The sequence below is a fragment of the Lacerta agilis genome, chromosome 1 (assembly GCF_009819535.1).
Source record: "Lacerta agilis isolate rLacAgi1 chromosome 1, rLacAgi1.pri, whole genome shotgun sequence".
NCBI classification, from domain to species: Eukaryota; Metazoa; Chordata; class Lepidosauria; order Squamata; family Lacertidae; genus Lacerta; species Lacerta agilis.
In genome coordinates this window covers 68,189,045-68,212,560 of record NC_046312.1, presented here as the reverse complement: position 1 = coordinate 68,212,560, position 23,516 = coordinate 68,189,045, and the positions used below count along the sequence as shown (strand labels likewise).

Sequence of the window (23,516 nt, the reverse complement as noted above, 5' to 3'; positions counted from 1 at the left end):
ACAGCATGTTGGAATAGAAAGACTTTGATTTGAACCAGCCTTCCACAACTGATGCCTTCCAGATGTTTTGGACTACATCTCCTGTTAGCCTGAGCCAGCATGGCCAATGGTTAGAAATTATGAGTTGTAATGCCAAACATCTGGAGGACACCAAGTTGGGGAAGGCCTTCTCAACAACAACAAAAGCCTTTTCTTATGTCCCATTCTTCCCTTAAGGACTTCATCTGCCCCTTAAATTTTTTGGGTTTTTTTGCAACTCCATTTTCAAAAAGGGTGAAAGTGTCCAGATGTTTGCCATGTACCCACAGTTTGGTAATATCAGAAAAGCCATCCATATGTGTTCTCAAGTGAAGGAGGGGAGCATGTCTCATGATTTATATAGCCCTGAAGGCAAGGTATGTTTCCCACCAATAAATGCATTTTCTTTTGATAACATGACCAGTTGTGCTCCTTTCCCTAGAGGGTCTACAACAGGATATTGGAGGTGGTTAGGAGTGAGGGACGTCAGGATTTCTTTCAGCAATAAAAATCCTCATGACTTAAATGTATCAAAACAAGGGAGAGGATCCTCAGTCCCTGTGACACTGCCCCCCCCCCTCGGTCTTTCATACAAAACGCAATCTTGTCACTCATATCAATAGAAGGCTCAGACATATTAGTGCAGTATATCATAAGATCCTCAATACTTAGCTAGCGTGATCCCAACAGGAAGGAATGAGTCAGAGACAAGAGAGGCTTTTATCAGCTTTTAAAAAACTTTTTTTGTAAAATAAAAGTTGGCAAGCAGCAAATTTTTAAGTACAGATTTATTTTCCCTTATGTAACGGAAGGGCCTAGCCAGCTTGTAAATAAGCTTAGGCTATGCAGATTTAAAATTTAACACAATTAAACTTTTACCCTGTGGTAGTAATTATGCTTAATGGCTCTTACTCTGAACTTAACCATGCCTATTGTCGTCAGCCAATCTGAAAGCAGGAGTTTAGCCAAGGACAATTTTCTGTAGTTTATAGGCACACTAAAATCCTGCGAGCCTAGAATCCCATTGGCTGTTGATGTCATTGTGTATAGTAAAAATTAAAGCTAATTGGCACAGAGGACTGGCAGTGAATACGAATGAATTGATGGGAGAAAATGGAATAAAAGGAAGCACGCTTAGTGGCGTGTGACTGTTGAAGGCAGCTTTTTATTTAAAGACTTCTCTGTTTAGAGCAGCAATCCTTTGTACAGTAGTTTGTGCCTGTTTCAGGGGTTGCAGCTATGTCCCAAATCCATGGCGGGTGTGCAGATTTACCTAAGGTTTGGTACTTTGTCCAAAATGATGGCACAGTGAGCAGTTCCTATGATAAATATGGCAAGCAGGCTGGCTTCTTCCAAGGAATAGTAATTGATTCTTTAGAAAGGCACATTAGATTTAATGCTTCTTTGTTCCAATTTGCTTTCTTAATGAGGACAGTGTTGCTTTCAAACTCATATCAAAGGGTGGCTTCTTTGGCCCCCTCTCAGCCCCACCTCTGTGCCTTCTGTCAGGAAGCTCACTATGTCTGACACTGCCTCGCTTTCTCCACTAGAACTGGAACGTTTATTATGGCTCTCCACACAGCATGCCTCCCAAAAATTGCTTCCTTCTGCCATTGTGCTCTGCCCTGGCCAAATATAAAATATAAAATGAGGGACAGCTGGCTTGCCGGTAGTACATGTGAAGAGGATCTAGGGGTCTTAGTAGACCACAAGCTTAACATGAGTCCACAGTGTGATGCAGCAGCAAAAATATCCCCAATGCTATTCTAGGCTGCATCAACAGAAATACAGTGTCCTGATCAAGGGAAGTAATAGTCCTGCTCTTTTCTACCTTGGTCAGACCATACCTAGAGTACTGTGTCCAGTTCTGGGCACCACAATTTTAGAAGGATGTTGAGAAGCTGTGCAGAGGAGGGCAACCATGATGATCAAGGATCTGGAAACCAAGCCTTATGAGGGCGCTGGGAATGTTTAGCCTGGACAAGAGGAGACTAAGAGGAAATAGCATAGCCAATCTTCAAATATCTAAAGGGCTGACACATGGAAGATTGAGGAAACTTGTTTTCTCCTGCAATGAAGGGTAGGACCCAAACCAATGGCTTCTAGTTATAAGAAAGGATATTCCAACAAAACACCAGAAAGAACTTCCTGATGGTAAGAGCTATTCAGCAGTGGGATGGGCTCCCTCAGAAGGTGGTGGACTCTCCTTTCATGGAGGTTTTTAAGCAGAGGTTGGATGGCAATCTGTCCTGGATGCTTTAGTTGACATTTCTGCATAGCAGGGGATTGGACTAGATGGCCCTTGGGGTCCCTTTCAGCTCTACAGTTCTATGATTCTATGTACCTGAGATGAACAGAGCAATAATCATACTGGTATTCCAAAATATAAAATGTGACACTGCTAACAATAAATAATAATAATTTAACCACAGAAAGTGTTTCTGTAACCGAACTGTCTCAGTAAATGAGCAACAACAGCATCAAAATCAAAAGATATTTATGACAGTGCCCCAATATGCAAAGATTTCAGTATGAATAGTAATAATAAGTCTTACATAATTTCTTTGTTAAAGTACAAATGATTTTTATAATATCTCATCTCTTTCACTATTGTGGATCTAGATAAGGAATAGAAATTGTACTGGAATCACTGCATAAGACAACACATCACATTACACAGCATCTCTGAAATGGGACAGAATTTGACCTTCGATATGCGCCTGCTTAAGAGAAAACAATATTCACAGGGATTGACAAATCTGCCACTTTTCTGGTTTTTTTCTTTCTTTCTTAAAAAAAATCTGTTCTCCATCAAGTTCCTTATGAAAATTCTTCAGTATCTTAATCTGAATTTCTCCTAATAGGCACATTTTTGTATGTACTTGACTTTCTGGAAAATCTTCCTCGTCAGAGGCATATTTAAAAATATCACAAATTTGCTATTGTAATGATGACATGCCTGTCATTGATGCACTCAGCTGCTGAATCTAGTTTTCAGCAGAATCCCCATTTGCTGAACCATGGTATTTTCAAGCTCCAGTTTATCAGAATTCATTGTGCATCCTCCATTGAAACACCACAACAGCTTTTATGAAGCTCTGCCTATCCAAAGGATCTAGTGCTCCTCGGGCTGTTTGGATAAATATTTGCGTACTTAATTAACAGGACAGCAACCAATGAATTGTAGCATCAAGAAAGTTTAGAGTGTCTTGTTACAAGCTCCTTCTGTGGTATGATAAAAGGTGACCTAGTTTGAGAGTCTTTTTACACTTTTCCACTCCGATGAAGAGACACACGCACAGATGGAACAAGATACAGGTGCTACCTTTTCATATTAACTCTTTGGCATATGTATGGTAAAGATCTATAAGGAAGAACACTTACTTCCCTTCTACAAAATAAATTGCACCTTTTTAGTTGTGCTAAATGGCAAAAAAGGCCAAGGATAGGACCCTAGGCAGCTGCCTTGTTTCGTATGAGATCATTTGTCCATCTAGCTCAGGATTGCCTGCAGCAGGTATGACCAACCTATGGCCTTCCAGTTGTGGTTGGACTACAAATCCCATCATCCTCACCACTGGCTATGCTGGCTGGGACTCCAACAACATCTGCAGGCTACTGATTAGACACCCTGACCTACATTTACTTCCAGTGGCTCTCTGGGGTTTCAGACAGGAGTCTTTCCCTCCCCTACCTAGAGATACAGTGGTACCTTGGAAGTAGAACAGAATCCGTTCTGGAAGTCTGCTCAACTTCTAAAATGTTCAGAAACCAAGGCACAGCTTCCGATTGGAAGCTCCTGCAGCCAATCGGAAGCCATGGAAGTCATGCTGGACATTCGGGTTCCAAAGAACGTTCGCAAACACTCACCTCTGGGTTTGCAGCGTTCGGGAGCCAAAATATTCAACTCGCAAGGCATTTGGGATCCAAGGTACGACTGCACTGGGACTTGAACCTGAGATCTTTGGGAAGCAGAACATGTCCTCTGCTACTGATCTGTAACCCTTCCACATGTATGCTGTTTAACAGTGCCTTGCTTACCTGGATAGTACTATACATCTTATAAAAGAGCTAATGGTTACAACCCTGGGGTCTGCTTGGAATAATGATCACCCTTTGAGACAAGCCACCCAGAAGGGAATACTCTATCCCTAATAGGTGAATGGAGATTGAAGCAGCAGATGTGATTCAATGTATGCAAGTGTAAAGTGAGGCACATAGGACAAAAAAAACAACAACCCTGTTGTGGGTCCCATGGTCCCAACCAAGAAAGATGGCAAGCAGAGGAGGAGGAATCAGAGGTTGGGTGTGGAAAGAGCTCGAGTGGTGACTTGGGAAAGGGTCCTGTCACAATATTGCTAGAAGACACCAGGGGTGCTGGTAGGGACTGTGCTGAGGAGGGCTGCACTGAGGAGGAATGGTGGAAGCCTCCCCCCTCGCCTGCTCCTGATCAGGATCCTGAATCTTCCCAGGAGCAGTAGGGACATAGTTCAGAAGGCAGAAGCTGGGAAATACTGGATGGGAAACAGCTAGGAGAAGACGAACTGGGAGAGAGAGTGAACAGACTCACTGTCTCTGGAAAGCATTCCTCCACCTAGCCCAAGGACAAGAAGAGCTGATAAGGTGGCAGAACAGAAAGCACATAGGTTACGAGCTTAGGTTACAAGATGCAGTATGGATGTGGGTTCCTAGGGAGGAAGTGGGTTGAACCCTTAATTGGGAGCACTCTGCCATTCCCAGGAAAGGGATTCTTTGTTCTCTCGCTGTGATCATTAAAGTTTCTAACTGGTAAGAAGACTCCTTTTCCTTTGTTCTGCTTACCTACTGCCAAGGGGGTGGGTGGGTGGGAGGAAGCTGATTCCCTGAAGGCTGACAAGTGCCAACTTGGATAAAATATGAGAGGGACCCCAGGCAATCCCTGCCGCACATAATCAATCACAAGACATGGTGCCCGCACACCATTTGAATGGCAATGCCCATCATTTGGGGTGGAGGTGGCCCTCTCAATTTTATTGGGGGTGAAGGGACCTTGGCCCCTAGGAGTTGGCTCTTATGCCAATGACACATAAGGCGAGGAGTCAGCCTCCACTCAGCTGTCCAAGATTTCCATGGTAGCTGAGGAGGCAACTGATGAACTAGCAGGGCTGCATGCAGGTTCATCTTGCCAGCTTTCCATTGGCACCTGGCTGATCATTGGGGGAAGAGGATGCTGAACTAGATGGCCCTTTGGTCTGATATAGCAGGGCTCTCGTTATGTAAGATTCACCCTAGCCACTGTGCCCTTTCAGCTATCAGTTCTCCTCTCTTCATGCCAGAGTTTAAGAAATCAATTACTAATTTCAGACAGAAGCCGTTACATTTCAAAGCAGTAGACTCAAACTAGTGGTGATCTCAATATAAAGCTTCTCATCACTGAAGACGGAAGAATTTTACTATCGGGCACTTTAGTCTCTATGTCCTCCAGAATTTGCTAGAGCCTGACTCCGTTTCTTTTGAACAAACCGTCTAACAATTTTACAAAAGAAATCCAGTAAATTTGTACAAATTTGAGTGCTTCATTTCAACCACAGGGTTTTGGCTTGCCGACCACAGTATTAGTATTTAGTGGGGGAGACACCTGGGGTGTAACTGCTGCAACGAGCATTAACACACAACTTGAGTTTCACAGATGCTATGCAAACACACATGAACAGAGCAGAGGTCTCTTTGGAGAGTTTAAAAATTATCAGTAGCAAAACAGCAAGTCTGAAAGTGCCAGAGGCAGGTTGGAACATCAAACGGCTGCAAGATTTAGTCCACGCAAGCTTTTCACTTAATCACAAGGCTTTAGGAAATAATAAAAAAGTCAACTAACAAACCAAGTGCAATCTATTTTTGCCTTTAGAGTGTGGAACTTCAACTAGACGGCCTCAGCTAAGATATCATACTTTGGGGAAGGTCTTTGCTTCAAAGTTGCAGACAGTGCAATAGAACTTTTATGCGACCCATTATGCCAAAGCCAGTATGTTCTAATGGGATGACTGCTACATCTGAGCACAGTAGAAATGGGCAGCTGTAAATTTCTGCTCAGATCTTTTGAGCCGAATGTAGGTTAAATGAAAGGAATAGGGAAATCCTTTTATAGAGATCACATTATTATAGCAGCGTCCTCGCCTTGCTCCTTATCCCGGCATTGCCATTCTGATGTGGCAAACCCACATTTCGTAGTACATCTTGTAGGATAATATCACAAAAAAGGGAATGAAAAGTGCTATAGCATTGTTTAGGGAAGCATGCTTAGCCCCCAAGTGAGTTGAAAACTCGCCTGAGATACGGTAAATAAAAAAGGTGATGTGAAATTCCTGCCCACATTTGTGGTGTGTGCATGTGCGTGACTGCTTATCTGGAGAACTCATACAACTGCAGGGAATTCTGCACGCAGGGAAGACAGTGTCTATCTCTTTTTTTGGTGCTGGAATCCAGCCAGCCAGCCAGGTGCCAACTCCACATCTTGGGACTGGGCAAAGATGACACTTTGAGAAGCGAGAAGAGTGGGATTTCCCCAATAGCTTGTTTTGAGGGTGCCTCATTATGGGAACTCAAATTTCTTGGGACCTAATCAATGATACCTCCAGATATTGGGGGGCGGGAGGGAAAATAGTCAGTACAATGAACCTCATCTTACGATTTATTAATTGCATTTATATCACACCTTTTCTTCAAGGGGTTCAAGGTGGCATACATGGTCGTCGTCGTCCCAATTTAATCCCCACAACAACTCTGTGGTGTGCGTTAGGCTGAAGCAAGTAGGGCCAAGCAAGGATTTCAGCCCTGGTCTCCCACTCACTACACCACATTGCTTTTGCTTCCTCTGAAATTCTACCCAGAAAGCTGGATGGGGTCATTTAGTCCCTGCCGCTTACTACACCAAATCATGGAAGGTATTTTGCAAAAAAAAGTTCACCTACCCACGTGTGTCGTTAGTGGCTGTGTGTCAGTCTGTGACACCCATTGGGACTGCTAGGGCATAATGCAGGAGGCCAGCAGTAGGGGGAGCCAGAGCCAATGGCAAGCAGAGTCAACTACTTTGAGCTTTGTTCCCACCTTCCTCCCTGATGAGCCCAGTGCAACACTGAGACTGAGGATGAAGCTGGCAGCCAGTGCTACCCCTTAAACTGGTTGTAAGTAAGAAGGCAGGCAGGCGGGCAGGTGGTGGTGGTGGTGGGGCTAGCTGGAGATGCACAGAGGTTAGTGGGGCAGTGCCTATTTTGCCCTAATGGAACCCCCCCTTCATGTACGGTTCTTGTTTTTACCCGCTTACATAGATGTACACCTTAAAAAGTATGAACACATTGATCACCATCTTCTTTGGGGAAGTTATATTAATGATGTTTCCATCAAAATTCCAAAGACTGGTGCTTTCGATTTAAAAGTTCACTATTCCTGTCCAGTGGTATTTGCTGCCAGCGGCCACAAAACACAACATCTATTTGTGGTAAGAAGCACCACTTGCCTTGAAAAGTTTCTTGGCTTTACCAAAGTCCTTTCCTGAACACAGAAGCTGCAGTCACTTGTATTCATCACTTTGACAGAGTCACTCAAGTTTGACAAGTTTGGCACGTACATGCAGGGCCGTCTTAAGTAAATCCGGCACCCTGGCGTGAAGATCCCTCCGGTGCCCCACACACTCTGCCAGGCAGGGCCAGGCACAGCGGGCAGCCGGAGGGTGCGGAGGGGCGGGTGTGGACACTGCTAGCTGTGCTCCACCTCTGCCTCCACCTGCTTGGCTGAAGCGGCGGTCCGGCGCTGCCGTCCAGGGAGTCCTGGCTGCAGTGCCGACAGGAGGCTTGCCGACGGCCTCCCCGTGTCCGCAGCCCGAGAAGAGGTGGGCGAGAGTGGTGCTGCCGGCGGGGCTGGAGGGCGCAGGCGCCCTCCTCAGGCCGTGGCGCCTTGCGCCAGTAGCCTCAATCGCTAAGACGTCCCTGCGTAAATGCGACATTCAGGGTCTATGTGCAGATTTGTGGTCTGACCATCTAATTTTGTTCCACCGCCCTTGCCTCAAAATGGTGGCCCGATGAAAACTAGGTATTCCCGAGAGCAGCTCTTCTCCAGGTAGAAATGGCACACTTCCAAGAATCAAGGTCTTACTTTGCACAGACAGTAATCAAAGGAGACACTGCAGCTACTGTAAACACTTTTCACCCACAGAGCTCATGAAGCACTTTGGGAACTGAAACAGGATGTCCACAGAACGCTTGCTGAGGGCAGACTAAAATAGAGGCCACTGGCTGAGGGTAGGAAACACAGAGTATTGCTGTTGAGCTACAGTCATGGTTCCTGTGCAATAACACATATCTTCTCAGGACATGCAGCTAATGGCTAGGATGGCTCTCCTCATCACAAAGAGAAAGAAAGTCAACCCATCATTTCTTTAGTAAGGACTGCCTTCCTCAGGTTACCTTGGGTACCACTTGAGCCCTTATATCCTAGCTCAGTCACTGAGGGTTCATCCATGCCTCCATTTGCCCCACCATCTTTCCCCAGGAAAACCCATAGTTTAGCAGTGAATCAGAACAAATAGCAATCGGCTATTTGTTCTGATTTAGCGCTAAAGAGCGGGTTTTTCAGGGGAAAGTGGTGGGGCAAAGGCAAACCGCTCAGACCCATGCTTTCTAGGCACGGGGCAAGTGTGGCCAAGCCCTGAGATCATCCAGAGGAATGCTGTTAGTTGTCCCCCATGTTACCAGTAGCAGACCTTGGACTCAGCTATACAGCTGCAAATAAAACATTTTAAATGTGCTGTAAAGTGCAATACTGTATACAAATGTGATACTAGATGGCGAAGGTGAGCCCAATATATTTTCCAATACGTTTTTTAAAAAAAAGCATTTTCACAGTGGTTTTTTTTTTAATGTGTAGATTTCACCCTTGAGGTCTCAAATTTCAGTGGTGCCCTGTGCGATGCCAAAATATAGCACCCTCCACTGGCAGCACCTCCGAGGCTTCTCACCCAATGCAACTGAATAGGCCCCCAAATCTGTGCTCCCTCAGATCTGCCTCTGATGTTACAGACCCCCGACTAGCTTCAACTTGTTCTTGGGCACTGAGTGCTGCTAGTCCAATGCCATGGAACACTCTTCTGGCACAGATCTGGCAGACAATCCTTACCTTTTGACTCCTGGGCGTCTCTTGAAGACCTTTGTAGGCCACCAGGCCCATGCAGTCATTTAAAACCTTCTTGATTAGTCAGGAATTTAATGATTGTTTGGTACTGTTTTAGTGGTGTTGTTTTTTTTTTTTGTATACATATATCGCTGTACACCGCCCTAATATTGTATGAGGTGGAGCTATGCACACATACACATACACACACAAACACACACTTGTTAAATGAATAAATACTAATTTATTTGAATATATAGATGTTAGAAGAACTTAAAATGCTGGTGAATTTCCATTAGGTTTTTATAAATAAATAAATAAATAAATAAATAAATAAATAAATAAATAAATAAATAAATAAATCTAATGTGGAAATGTGGAGAACTGAATTTAAGACTGGGAAAATGGGAAACCAAAACTGACAGATTTGCGTCTTCCATAGCTGCCCTACCAGACACTGTCTTTGTTTGCAGAATATTAGCAGCACGGGCACCAGCAGCCACAACCATTAGATCTCCCTATATCACAAACTGTTCACGAAAGTGTGCCTTGTGCTTTCTAGATTTTTTACTTGCCTCCTTGTTTCTGGATATAACGGCAGCTTTATGGAAAGGCTCTGAAACTGCATCTCAACTGGCATATTTGCCTGCTAATGTAAATTTAAATGTTAACCTCGAGAATGCAACTACTAATCTTCTTTGGGAGCCTCTATTTCTGTCCTGAATGGAACAAGCTTTACAAGGCATATGACGTTCCAATAATGTGCCACTCAGCCATTTAGAGGCATTGTCAGAATACAGAGATGTGTTTCCCCCTGCTTTTCCTTCCTATTCCTGCCTTCCCTTTAATTGCAATGAGCCAAAATACAAAAAAACAATTGTGGTGAATGGAACTGAGGTCGGCTGAGGCTGGCAGCAAAGGAACATCAGGCTCCCTGAAATCGTATCATACAACCTGAACCGCAGCCATGACATGGTTCACGGTGACTGTTTACATGCTTCAGTACAAGAAGCCTCTCCAAAGTATTTATTTGAACAAATAAAATGGACGTTTGCATAAATCTATGTTCAGATAGCGGGTCTGTGAGGTTCATTTACAATAGCTCCTACAAGAAAGAGCGAGGAGTTATTCATAACATTCAAAAAGGCATTGGGCGGAATCCAGGAAAAGCTAGTTGTGACTACTGAAATGGGACTTGGCCGTGATGAACTAAAATCCTATTTATTTCCGTGAGTCTCAACTGTGACAAGTTTTAGCTGGGTTGTGGGGCCATAGCTAATAATCAACTAACCATAATTCCATTTGATAGCTAAGAAGAGCGATGCATAATGACACTCAAAATGGAAGGAGGGGGAGTATGCATGTTGAGATCAAAATCTCAATGGAAAAAGGAGACTTGCAGAACTTGCCTCACACAAGAAGCAGGGCAAGTGGAGGTACAAGTCCCTCTCACGGTTGATGTCCTCTACTTTCCTGAAACGCCAGTGCCTTCTTCATTGTGAGCCAGAGTGGTGTAGTGGTTAGGAGCGATGGCTGGGTCCTGGGAAACCAGTGTTCAGGTCCCTACCCAACCATGAAGCTCACTGGGTGACCTTAGGAAAGTCCCCATTCCTCAGTCTACAGGGTTGTTGCGAGGGAGGAAATGGGGAGGAGGAGAAGCATATATGTCTCCTTAAGCTTCTTGGAGGAAAGGCAGGATGCTAATGTTACATTAAAACAAAACAAAACAAACAAGCAAACAAAAAACAGATAAAGATGCCAGAAGATGAGAGCCAGTGTAGTATAGGTACCAAGGGACTGATTTGTGGACCAGAAACGGTTTACATTTGTCTACTGAGTATACGGTAGCCTTCCTCAGGGTGAAGTGTTCAACAAGCCTTTGATGGATGAGTCCTTTTCCCAGATTGCATCTGTACTGGAAGTATTTTTAAACTGTTTATATATATATGGAATTGCTTTCAAATGTTTGCATTGTTATTAGATGTGACATTGTTTTAAACTCTTTTATGTATTGAACTGTTTTTACGTTTTTCTTGTTTTACGGCTCTGTTTTATAAATGTATATTTTATTGCTGTAACCTGTTCTGGGACCTTATAGTACAGGCAAGGTAAGAAGTCTAATAAAGCAAGCAAACAAACAAACAAACAAGAGGTGACATTTTAATTCCATACATTGCTATGATTCTAATTATACCCAAAGGTAAGGGTTTGAGACCTTTCTGAGGCTCGATTTAAAATGAGGGGGAGTGGAAATTTTAATATGCCAAGACTGCATTTCCCCTCCCAATCTGTGGTGATGATTTCTCTCTGGAAAGAGTCAAGAACATTTGCAGCCCTAGTGTTGATACTGAGGGCCAGGATGATGGCGCAAAAGATACGAGCTAACAAGAGGTCACGCCTCCAGAGTGTCAGTATTTTGCAGGAGGGATTCCAGTGCATAATGGAAAGGCAAGTTTGCTCAATTAAAGTGGGTTAAAGGACTCTGTCGCCACGGAGCAACAAATCTATTTAAGAAACAAACAAACTTATTTTTTTTAATGGTTAGGAAAGTGACAGGAAATGCACTGAAAAGTGTGAGCAGAACTAACAATCAACAGAAAGATGTATAATCACTGTGCAAACAAAGGAGGACGACTGCTTGATAAAGACTGGACGTGGTCTAACCTCTGCGTAAGCTTTGTGCAAGCAAATCAGGACGGATGCTCAATAAGCAAGTCATCTACAGAAGCCCACACTCTTGAGTGCTACCCATTTATGCCTTTGAACTGGAGCTGGAACCAGGCCACCTTCCCTCACTTTTGCCTAATAGCGGATTCCACCTGCAGTCCCTTGCGTGCCACCTGAAAGGACAGAGAGGTCCCAAATCTCAGAACTCTGGTACAAAGCTATGCTGGCATTTTGTAGGAGTAAAGGGAATGGCGTGTGTATGTGCGCTAATGCATTTGAAATGGCAAGAGGGCCTGAGCGGGACAGTCCCGTTCCACTTGCCCTACACAGGATGATGCCTCTTCAGCTACAGCACGGCAGGCCTCTGTGCCGGGGACCAATGCCCTGTTGCAGTGCACTAAGAGTGCCAGGGATACTTTTCAAATGGTATTTGAAAGCTTTTCTGCCATATGCTTTTTTTTAAAAAAAACACACCTCTGTTATCCTACATGGATACAGCATCATATTTAACAAATTTATTAAGCCCCGCAAGAAAGCTGAAGGAGCCATTCAAGCCCACCTAATCCACACAACGGGGCTAAGAATGATTCAATGCATATAAAACATCTCCAGCAAAAGTTTATCCACAGACTTTGTAGAGGCTTGGTTCACACGATCGCTGCTGAGGTGGAAAATGGCAGTTTGGGAATTTGGAAAGCGGTGTCAGGTAGGGCTGTTTACAAGAGCTGAGTTATTATCCAGCCCATATCTGGAAGTAAGGTAAAACCATCGTAAGGCATGCATACCTTTCCTATAATTCACAACACTACAAATGTTTCCTACAGCCAGTGATATTTTTCTAGAAAAAGAAGAGCTGGAACTCACCATAAACATCTCCCTCATTCTTAGAATGGGAATGGTGCCCCTCTGAGAGGTGCTGGAGTTGAGTTCTGACGGCTGAAAAAGCAAAGCCCTGCCTATAGCACAGGGATTGGGAAGACATGGTTCCCTGTATATTGCTGGACCACAGCTCCCATTATTTCAGATCACAGGCCATGAAGTTTGAGGTTCCACGAAATCGAACATCTGAAGGACCACAGGCACCCCATACCCATTTAAGTATTTTTTGTAGCTCATTATTTCTATTATCTGAGTATCAACCCCATAGTATTTTTGTTACTGAATTTCACAGGAAACTGATTGTATCTCAATTGTTACTAAATTATGAGTAAAGCTTTTATGCACTTCTTTTACGTTTACTCCCCTCACTGCAGGAAAAAGTAAGCAGTGACGGGGGAGATCATATTGTTTTTTTGAGCGTGGGAATTCTCCTCCTTACCATGGGCAAGAGAAAAGATCTTCTGAAGGTTTCTCAGGATCATGGGGGATTCTGCATTCAAATAACTGAGGGATTGCCCTTTGGTTGCTCAGTATTTATGCAATTTGGGGCAAAAGAAGGGCAAAGGAGGGAATGTTTGCAATCCCAATTCATTTCCCTAGCAACTTTTGCCAAAAGAAATAAGAGACAAATAAGGTCCAACAGGCGTTCTATTTTACTTTATTGCTAAAAATCTAAGCATAATTTCCTTTGAAGGTACATCAGAATAGAAAATTAATTGAGTAAGAAACTTAGGGTGTGAATGCATTTCATGTGTCTTTTGTTATTTAAATTGCAGTTTGGGTTTTTTGGGGGGAGGGGCAAGTATAACCCTTTCCTCCTGTACTATGGTTCCAACAAAAAGCACCCCACCAAAGTTATTCTTCCCGAGAAGTTGACATAGGTTTGTTTTGTGGGGGCTGGTCTTCTTTGTACAAGTACGCCACAGATTTTCCAAAAGGAAATAAAGTAAACAAACAATAGAGGTACGTCTTAAATGCCACTGGCAGGAAGAAAAAGAAAGCAGTTTATCGAGTGAGATGCTTATAAGCAGGTGTGGCATAAAACCTAACTTACCTCAGGTAATCTCTGCGGCAGAGAATGAGATTTGCCTTTGTGTAAAGTGTTGATCCAACCTCTCCCAGGCGACAGTCGCAGCAGGCGCACTTTAGACAATCTTCATGCCAGTACTTATCCAAGGCCTTCAAAAGGTATCGGTCCTTAATCTTCCGGTTGCAGCCAGCGCAGCCCTTTTGCTTCCCTTTCGGCTGGACGGATAACATTGGCACACCTATGAACAACAAAGCACACCCATGAGGACGTTACAGGTAACGTTACTGAGCAGGTTCCTGCTAGCTCTATGCGGAAATTGCCAGTACAGAATGCTGACAGGTTCCTGGTGTTTTCTAGGCAGCTTGTCCACTAAGTGAACAGACAATCTGAGTCCCTTTTTTTTGCTCAGAGCAGCACAATTAGTTGCTGGGATATGGCCATAATTTGCCCCCATAATCAAACTGGCTTGACCATGGATTTTTCTTACATCAAGGGTGGGCAACTTGCGGATTTCCAAATGTTGTTGAGCTCCAACTCTCATCAGTCTCAGCCAGCATGTCCAACAGTCATGGATGATGGGACCTGGAGCCCAAGGACTTCCAGATGTCCGCAGGTTGCCCACCTAGTTGAGGTTAACCTCTCTGCTACCTTTACTGATTCTTCTGCCTAACTTCCAGAACTACTCCAGCGAGTTGGATCAAAAAGCTTCATTAAGGGGGGGGAATACATTTCAGAAGACAGGCTTTATACAGACACGACAAGACTTTATTTTTTGTTGACTGGTATGATCAACTTGTTGCAACTTTTTGAAAAACTGGCAAAATAATATAGAACAAGGAAAAAGAAGTAAGTAGCGTCTCGCATTGATCAGGGAACCAAGAGCTGCTGGGATGTTGCATCTCTTGCCTCTCAAGATAAACATCAGTGCGAGGTGAACACCAGCCTGGTTCCCTTCATTGGACAGAGAAGGAAAAGCTGCAGTGAGAAGCTGAAAGGCAGCAACAGTGGCCTATGAGCTGAGGCAGGGCCACTGAGCCACTTTCTGGGTGATGTCGGTGTTGTTGTACCTTACCTGGACGAGGGTGGGGTGGCTGGGGCTGCACAGCCCGTCCAGGTAGCTGGAGTCAACACAAGTACTGGGGAGTGGGCAGCTTGACAGCTTCACCCAGGGCTGCTGCTGAAAGGCAGTTATGCTAAGGAGGCAGGAGGTGAATTCTTCAAGCATCTGACAATGTTTGGCCACAGTCAAGTTAACAGTTGGCCAGCTGATGATATTTGGTCAATTGACTGGCATGCTAATCCTAGATGCTTCCCTGGAGTTTCAACCATCAAGGTCAATTGCTGGACCTTGGTCAATACCTGAAGCTGCTTCCGAATGTAGTGATAAAAGTGGTATACCTCTCAGCATGTCATGAGAAAAGGTACCACATGGGCATTCTACAAGAACGGGCCTTTTCTGCAGTGGCTCCCCATTTGTGGAATGCTTTCCCCAGGGAGACCTGCCTGGTGTCTTCATTATGTATCTTTAGGTATCAGGCAAAAACGTTTCTCTATAACCAAGCCTTTGGCTGATTAAATATTCTATGGCATTTTAAATGTGTTTGTGGGAGTGGGCTTTGGTTTGTTGGTTGGTTTGTCTTATGTATTTTGTGTTCTCATTTTGTATTTTTATGTTGTGAACCACGCTGTGATCTTCGGTATAAAGGCGGTATACAATTTTAAGAAAGAATAGTAATAACAATGATACCCATTCTGAATACTACTCTTTTATTCCCATTACATACACACAAGGTACAAAGAAGAAAGCAAACAGCACTGTCAAATCCTGGTTGCAGTGAGTCCATATATAACTATACTCCAATTATAGCAGAGTAAATAAGTTAGCCAACTGTGTGCGAGGATTTCCAGGGTTTGTGTTTTATTTCTTAGATAATTGCTTCTCTTGCTCCCGGTAGCAGATGTCTTTGCTCCTACTCCTGAATATTTAGGAACCATCAATATCCCTGTTAAAAATGCTTGTTTCCTTGCACTAAAAACAAACTCAACCCCAACACACTTATTTGGCCTGAGATGAGGAGAGAAGGAAATGGTTGCTAGTAGGATAGTCAAAGGAAAAACTCTCTTGCCAAGTTGGAAGTAGTTTTCAGACCAAAGCAGGATATATTATGGAATTATTAACAGACCCTTAACCATAGTGGTTCTAGTTAATCCCGCTATAGCAAGTGACATTTTATGCTTTCCTTAAAAGCAAGGGTGACCTGAGGGTAGCAAATGCTCAACACATAAAAACCGCCACTCTTACAGTAATAATTGCTTTGTCAGAACTGCAAGCGGACAACAACAGCACTTAAGACACTTCAAGACAAACAGGGAGGTATTGATCCATTCGTTATCAAAAATGGCCTCAGTACTATGGAGACAGGTCAAGTAATGTTCAAAAACCCTTGAGACTTAAAAAGAGCCCTCTTCACTGAGCCTGCTGGAGTCACAAAAATCCACTTTCAGTGTTAATGCCAGCAACTTTTGACTTTTTTTTAAAAAAGCCTACCAAACTCATATTACTAAGGAAAAATACAACCATGTTCTCAAAAGACGGCACACAATCAATAGTGCCACTCAAAATATGTCTGTGACTCGAAATATATGGATGCATGCATAGGCATTACACAAGATCTCCCCTGGGTAGCTCCCTGTTATTATTTATTTGTCAACTGTGTGTATCCTACTCTTCCGCTAAGGAGGTCAGAGTTGCAAACAGGATCTAGAGAGGTTTGAAGAATTTGTCCTTTGCAAATTCTTCCGATGAACTGACCTGATCCACAGCTTCCAGAGTAAGGTGTGGGTCAGAGTGTAGTTATCCTTCAGATTTCACTCTCCCCTGGATGTAGTTCTGGTGCTAAAAAACGCATCTACCCAGACATTACCTGACCGGTAACACTCTTGCTTGATCGTATTTTACTGACAATTATTTATTTTTACTGAGTGCTGTTGTGTTTTATCATTGGTATTTCTCTTTTGTAAATGAAAAGCTTTTATAACAACAATAATTATAATTATAAGAAGACCCTATTTTCAGATCAAATATGTTTGAATATGCATACTTTTGAGTAAACAATAAGCTTAGAAATGTGTCTTTTGTGGCAATACTTCACAAATATATACTTTGATGCAGATAACAGGTAGGTAGCCGTGTTGGTCTGCCATAGTCAAAACAAAATAAAAAATAAAAAAATCATTCCAGTAGCACCTTAGAGACCAACTAAGTTAGCACGAAAGCTCATACCAAGAACAAACTTAGTTGGTCTCTAAGGTGCTACTGGAAGGATTTTTTTATTTTTTATTTTGTTTTGATGCAGATTGTTCTTTTTAAAAAGCTTACACGTGTATGTATTAATGTGCAAATGGGACAGAACAGACTTAGGAATGAATGCACCTGAAGGTTGGACTGAAACATATTGCCTCATGACCACCCGGTCAGCTCCAAGGCTGTATGGGGAGCTGAATCCAACTTTCCCTTAACTGAGTTCATCAGTCTACCTTCTAACTGTACAGCCATTGTCTGCTTATGGATGACTTTGTCCATGTATATTTAGGCATGATCCCAAGTAAATTAGCTTAAAAGTTCCACTAAAATCAATAGGAATTATTTTCAATTAAATCTGCTTTGGAAAGGACTCAGGAGTCCATTTGCAGTTGCATTGCTGCATTTACTGTGATATTCAATAATTTTAGTTTGGCTAATAAAACCAACAGCCCATTTCCCACAGAGTATGGTCTTCAATTAGACGGCCTACTGGGTGTCTTCCAATTCTAAGACTCCCTCCATATGAGACCAATAGTGAAGTGGAAAATGCTGAGACAGGACTTGAGACTGGACAAAGAACATTGTCTGCCCCTCATTGGTTGCATCAGTTACCACCAGAACCACTACATGGACAGCTGAGGGATGCCGAGGCTGGCACAAGACACTCCAAAACTATTGACCCAAGAAGTGTCCATGTAAAGGAACAAATGCTTTCTTACTTCTCACAGTTGAACCCAAGGTATGTCTAACACGGGCCACTTTGTAGAGTCAGACTATATGACATTGAAATCCAGCTCAGTAAATAAAAACCCACTAAGTACAGACCCGTATAGGGATTGGAATTTTTGTTAGGGGTAGAGTGAGATATGCCACATTTCTCCAAAGCTAAGAGTGCAGCCATCCATTACAAAAGGAAACAAACAAAAACAGGGTTGCTGTGCACCCCAAATGGGAGGTGTAATTCAGTTCATATTTTGTCTTGGCAACATCTTGCAGTGATCAATTGCCTCCCAGTGGCACCAAAATCTGTGGGAAAGGAGTGAGAAAGCACTCAGTATGACGACTCCGGAGCATGTGGTGACTTTTACTTAGGGACTAGATTTTTATCCCACCCCTTTTGAAAGGTCAGGGCAGCACCCTCACAACTGTTACACTTCTCAAACACACACACTGATCTCGACGGTGCCTCCCTCTCCTTGTCTCCCCTGAACAGAAGACATGGCGTTGTTGGGTGCTTCCAAAGTTTTCTGGGGCAGCCCCTGCCATTTGCATGGCGTAGCAGACAATGGCTGCAGAGCACGGCAGTGACATTTCAAGGGCAGAGGGTCACCAACAGGACTGCTCTACCAGCCTTCAGAAGGCAGCAGAAGGTACTCAGAATTTTTTTTGAAGCCACGTCTTCTCCCCCAGCCAGTGTCCAGATATGTCAAGCCTTTATTTGTTATAATTGTGATGATTATGGCATATAGCTGATGAGAACCCCAAATTAATAATCTCAACTTTGGGGCTTTCATCAGCTGCACGCCATAATCATCACAATTATAACAAACAAAGGCTTGGCATATCTCGCTTTGCATGTCATGAGTCTATCTCATATATTAAACTCCAGTAGCCAATGAAAACAATTGCTTACATAAATGGACTTTCCCACAATATTCTAATTTTTCGAGTTTCACCTGTATACCTACTGAAAATCTCTCTTCAAACAAACACAACTTTTTAAAGGTGCACTAGCCCTGTCCCCTTTTGTATTGGGCACCCTACTCAAAAGTATTAAAGAGAAGTGGCTCACCCACAGAAGATCTTGGGTTTCACTTCCAAATTTTGTTCACCTTTTGTTACTTTTGCCAAAGGAGATTTGTTCCCCCCTCGGAATCTAAATTTTTGACGCCTTTTCCGTTTGGGGTGGGGGAAATGCAGTAAGCGCTTGAGCCAACTCTTTGAGCGATAACAGGCTGTCTAATTTCAACATCCTGAAATGCTTCATTATACAAATCATCCCACCCTCTCCTCATCCAGTTTGAGAGAAGCTTTGGGAGGGCTTCTCGACTCCTGTCAAGTGAATCAGCATTTTGGCAATATCTTCCAAATCTAGAATAAAATCTCATTTCAAAATGTCAACAAATTGCATGCAGGGGAGCGAGATCCATTTTCAAAACAGAAGCTTTAGTGGAAATATTCGGTTTCATTAGCTAGGTTTAGAAAGGAAAAGAGAAAATAGTTGCCGGGATGACAGTCTTGCACCCAATACAAGTTGCCACCAGTCAGCATAGCTGTCAACCCTCCCTGCTGTTCCCCACTGCTATAATAAGGGAATTTCCTGCAAAAAAGGGAAAAGGTTGACAGCTATGCCCAGTGTTGTGTTGAGCTGCTGCTGAAGTTCATATAGGTTGAAATGCTGCATATTATGTCAAAGGGCAAGAGGGGATCTTTCCTAGTCTGGGTATAGTATTATTGAGGGCCTTCTCAGTGACTGTTACCAGACTCTAGAACTCCCTCCCTGGAGAAGCTAGACTTGCTCCCTCCTTGTCCTTCACCAGCAAGTGAAGAACCTCTTGTTCCTCTTTTGGAAATTGACTGCTTTTAATGTAAGGGCTGGTGCCATACTGTTTTTATTGTAATTAATTTATATATGTGTATAGTTTTCATTTTATTGATGTTTAATTGTGGTTTTTTAGCAATTCTTCTTGTTTTTATCTGTAAGCTGCCTTGAGTCCTGTCAGGGAAAAATGTGGAGTACAAATAAATATATATTAATAGTGCAGGCATTTGACAGAAGCACGACTTCACCAGCACTCAGGCATGAGAAAGGTCTCATCAAGCTTCATTCCTGTCTTTAAAAATAAAAATGGTAGAATCCATAGTAGCCTTTCATTTTTTCGATGGGGGCAGGTGGGTGGCATTTAGGCTGTGAATGCATTGCCATTCCCTCCACCTTCAGTATGGTGCCACCAGATAATGTTAGCCACAATCCTTTCGTAGCCTGTAGCTTCTTGAGAAATAAATAATAATAATAATAATAATAATAATAATAATAATAATAAACCGCCCTTCATCCAAGGATCACAGGGTGGTTTATAATATAAAAAACACAAAAATGCACAATATAGTAACAAACAAAAACAATATGCCGCCCCCCAGTTTAAAAGGCCATTAATTGGCTAATTAAATAAAAGTCTGGGAGAAGAGGAACTTAGCAAAGCTCCATCACTACACACACACACACTCTCTCTCTCTCTTCTCTACCCAGAGAAGCAAATGGCATTAACAGAGTCCATGGACCAATTCAAGCCAGGTAAAAAACCTCAAGGAGGGTGTGGAGGGGTTGTGGAGGAGATCAGCTAGAGAAAGTTAGAAGGCTGCATTCAGCCCATGGGCCTGTGAGTCCAGAAACACAAGTTATGGGTGGCATTAAACTAGGTTAAGACTGTGACTACAGTTTTTTAGTTTCCCTTCCTACACACACACAAGTGCCTTAACGTCAGACAACGGAGAATTTCCAACATGCGTAAATGTGAGTGGACATAAAATATCCGTAGTTTTACCCTTGGGAGATGTCACACCTTAACCATGACTTTTTCTATAAAATTGTCACTGGCATGTACCTTCACTTTCTCCCCCCTCCTCCCTCCCAATGTAATAAGACATCAATCCATAAAAGTCTCCTTTTAGAACAAATGATAAAAAGCTGAATTAGAACAAGAGAAGGAAATACTTTTAAGAATGTGGAAATTGGTCATAGGCAGGTTTCTTGCCTCCAACATACCTAGCAGACAAAAACAATTCGGATTCTTTACTATCTATTTTAGAGACACAATGGTCTTCAGAAAGGCTTATGAGACAGGTAAAAGAGCGACACTTTCTGATTTTTCTTCTTCTCCCTTCTAGTTATTCGTGAAAAAGATCTCTCTCTTTTTTTTGCAGTTATCTTTGCAAGATAAAACACACACACAGACACATTTGGTCAGTTTTCAGCAGGGGGTTTTCTAATGAAAAAAAGCAACCGTTTCAGAGATCATATGATGTTCAAAGCCGCTATTCCCACTCAGATAATAACGAGCAAGGTCAACCCGTGCCAGTCGGGTTCAGTTTTTTGAAATTACATTTTGGTGTGGAATGCTTTTCTCCCCGACACCCGAACCAATCTGGAGATGGAACAAATAGAGATGTAGAAAAGTTGGGGCTGTAATTAGCTGGCGGCTGGTTGATGTGGGAAGGGCACTGCGAAACAAATTTCAAAACTGCCGGCATTCATCTCTGCGGATTTGTGTCGCAAATAACAAGCGAACATTGTCTCTGTGGCATTGTAACTTTCCAGTTCTACGCCTTTGGAGATATGGCTCAGAGCAGGTAAAACTACTGTGCTTATTCTTTGTGAGGGCTGCTCCAATGCCACAGAATTTCCACAGGGAAACGACTTCTCCGTAGGAGTCTGTCCGCAATCTGCATATACGCCATCACATGTGCAATAATGAGTCACATGTGCATGTTGCTGTGTATCCACACATGAGAAGCTGCAGCTAGTGGGAGCTTCTCGCCATGTATTTGTTGTATGCAGCAAAATGAATCTGTATGCATACAGTCACTACACACAGCTCAAAAACTTGTCCTGATTCCACTAGAAGTTGGACACTCAGTGTCACTGTTCCCATACTGTGGAATACTCTTCTAGCAGAGATTTAGCAGTCATCCTCACTAATGCTCAGACAGAGGGAATCTTCGAAAAGGTAGGGAATGAGGACCACACAACTACGGGCCAGTCAATCTGACATCTATACCAGGAAAGATCCTAGACAGATAATTAAACAGTCTGTGAGTACTTAGGAAAAGGATGCTATGATTATTAAAAGCCAACATTGGTTTCTCAAAAACAAATTATGCCAGACTCATATTATTTCTTATTTTTTGGTGCAGTTACAAGTTTGGTGGATCAGGGGGACGCTGTGGGATGTAACGTATCTTGATTTCAGTAAGGATTTTGACAAAGTCCCCCATGATATTCTTGTGGAACAAATCTGGTAAAATGTGGACTAGACAATGTTACTGTTGGGTGGATTTGTAGCTGGTTGACTGACTGAACCCAGTGAGTGCTCACTCATTATTCTGGAAAAAGTGACAAGTGGAGTGCTGCAGGGTCCTGTGTTGGGCCTGCGGTTCAACATATTTATTAATGTCTTGAATGAAGGAGCAGAGGGGATGCTCATCAAATTTGCAAATAACACCAAACTGGGAGGGGAAGCTACTATCTCAGAAGAATTCAATTTACTATTAGCAGATAGTAGGACAGATCCTGAAGTTGAGGCTCCAGTACTTTGGCCACCTCATGAGAAGAGAAGACTCCCTGGAAAAGACCCTGATGTTGGGAAAGATGGAGGGCACAAGGAGAAGGGGACGACAGAGGATGAGATGGTTGGACAGTGTTCTCGAAGCTACTAACATGAGTTTGGCCAAACTGCGGGAGGCAGTGAAGGATAGGCGTGCCTGGCGTGCTCTGGTCCATGGGGTCACGAAGAGTCGGACACGACTGAACAACAAATTAGCAGATTGGAGAACTGGGCCCAAGCTAACAAAATGAAATTCAATAGGGACAAGTGTAAGGTTCTAACTTTCTAATGGCAATGACTGTTCGACAGTAGAACAGACTAACTCAGAAGGTAGTGTCTCCTTCATTGGAGGTTTTTAAACAGGTTGGATGGTCATCTGTCAGGGATTATTTAGCCGTGATTCCTACATTATAGAGGATTGGACTAGATGATCCTTTGGATCTATTCCAACTCTACAATTATATGATTCTGTCTCCTGAATACTTAAAAGAAATGCTACAGGCCTATTCAGTTGTTTAAAAAAAAATTCAGGATGAGCTAATCATCTTTATGATTATTTTATATTGTTTTATGGTATCCTATGTTTTATTTGTATATACTGTTTTGCACTGCCTTATGTGTGAGCGGTATATCAATAGAAATAAGGTGGATGCTCATTCCAACATGGAAGTGCTTTCAAGTTCAGAATGTTGTTAGCATTTAAAGCAGCCCTTGGCAAGGAACAGAAATATTCAGCATGGAAATATAAAGGCTGCAGTCATCTCTCCATTTTCAGCAACTTGGTGAGCACCATAGTCCTTGCAAGTTAGATACAGCGAGGGCCCACCTCGTATTGATTTTAGAGCAGTTTAATTATATTCTGATAATTATTATTTTGAGACTTGTACAGATAAGTCTGTAAGAGACCCCTACCCATATGCAAATAAGAGTGCTCAGGAATTAATTTGTGCCATTGTTTACCATGGTTCATTGTAATGGCTTAATGAACCAAGGAACCAATGAAATAAGCATAGATGAGCATGCCGTTGAATAGGGTTGGGCAACCTTTTTTTTTCTGTGAAGAGACACATTTCCTTACAGTGACCTGTTAAGGGCCAGCTCTTGGCAATGGACAGCCCCAGAGGGAAGCTGATCTGGGTTCACTAATCCAGAA

General features: G+C 42.9%; 1 protein-coding gene across 2 annotated transcripts in view; it reads right to left on the bottom strand.

Moving 5' to 3' along the window:
* Positions 1-23,516, bottom strand: part of LMO1 (LIM domain only 1) — a 103,056-nt gene that overhangs the window by 16,938 nt on the left and 62,602 nt on the right. For both annotated transcript variants that reach the window (XM_033153204.1, XM_033153214.1), the window contains exon 2: positions 13,760-13,973. In XM_033153204.1, coding sequence (XP_033009095.1) covers positions 13,760-13,973 — 214 coding nt within the window. The remainder of the gene's footprint in view (positions 1-13,759; positions 13,974-23,516) is intronic.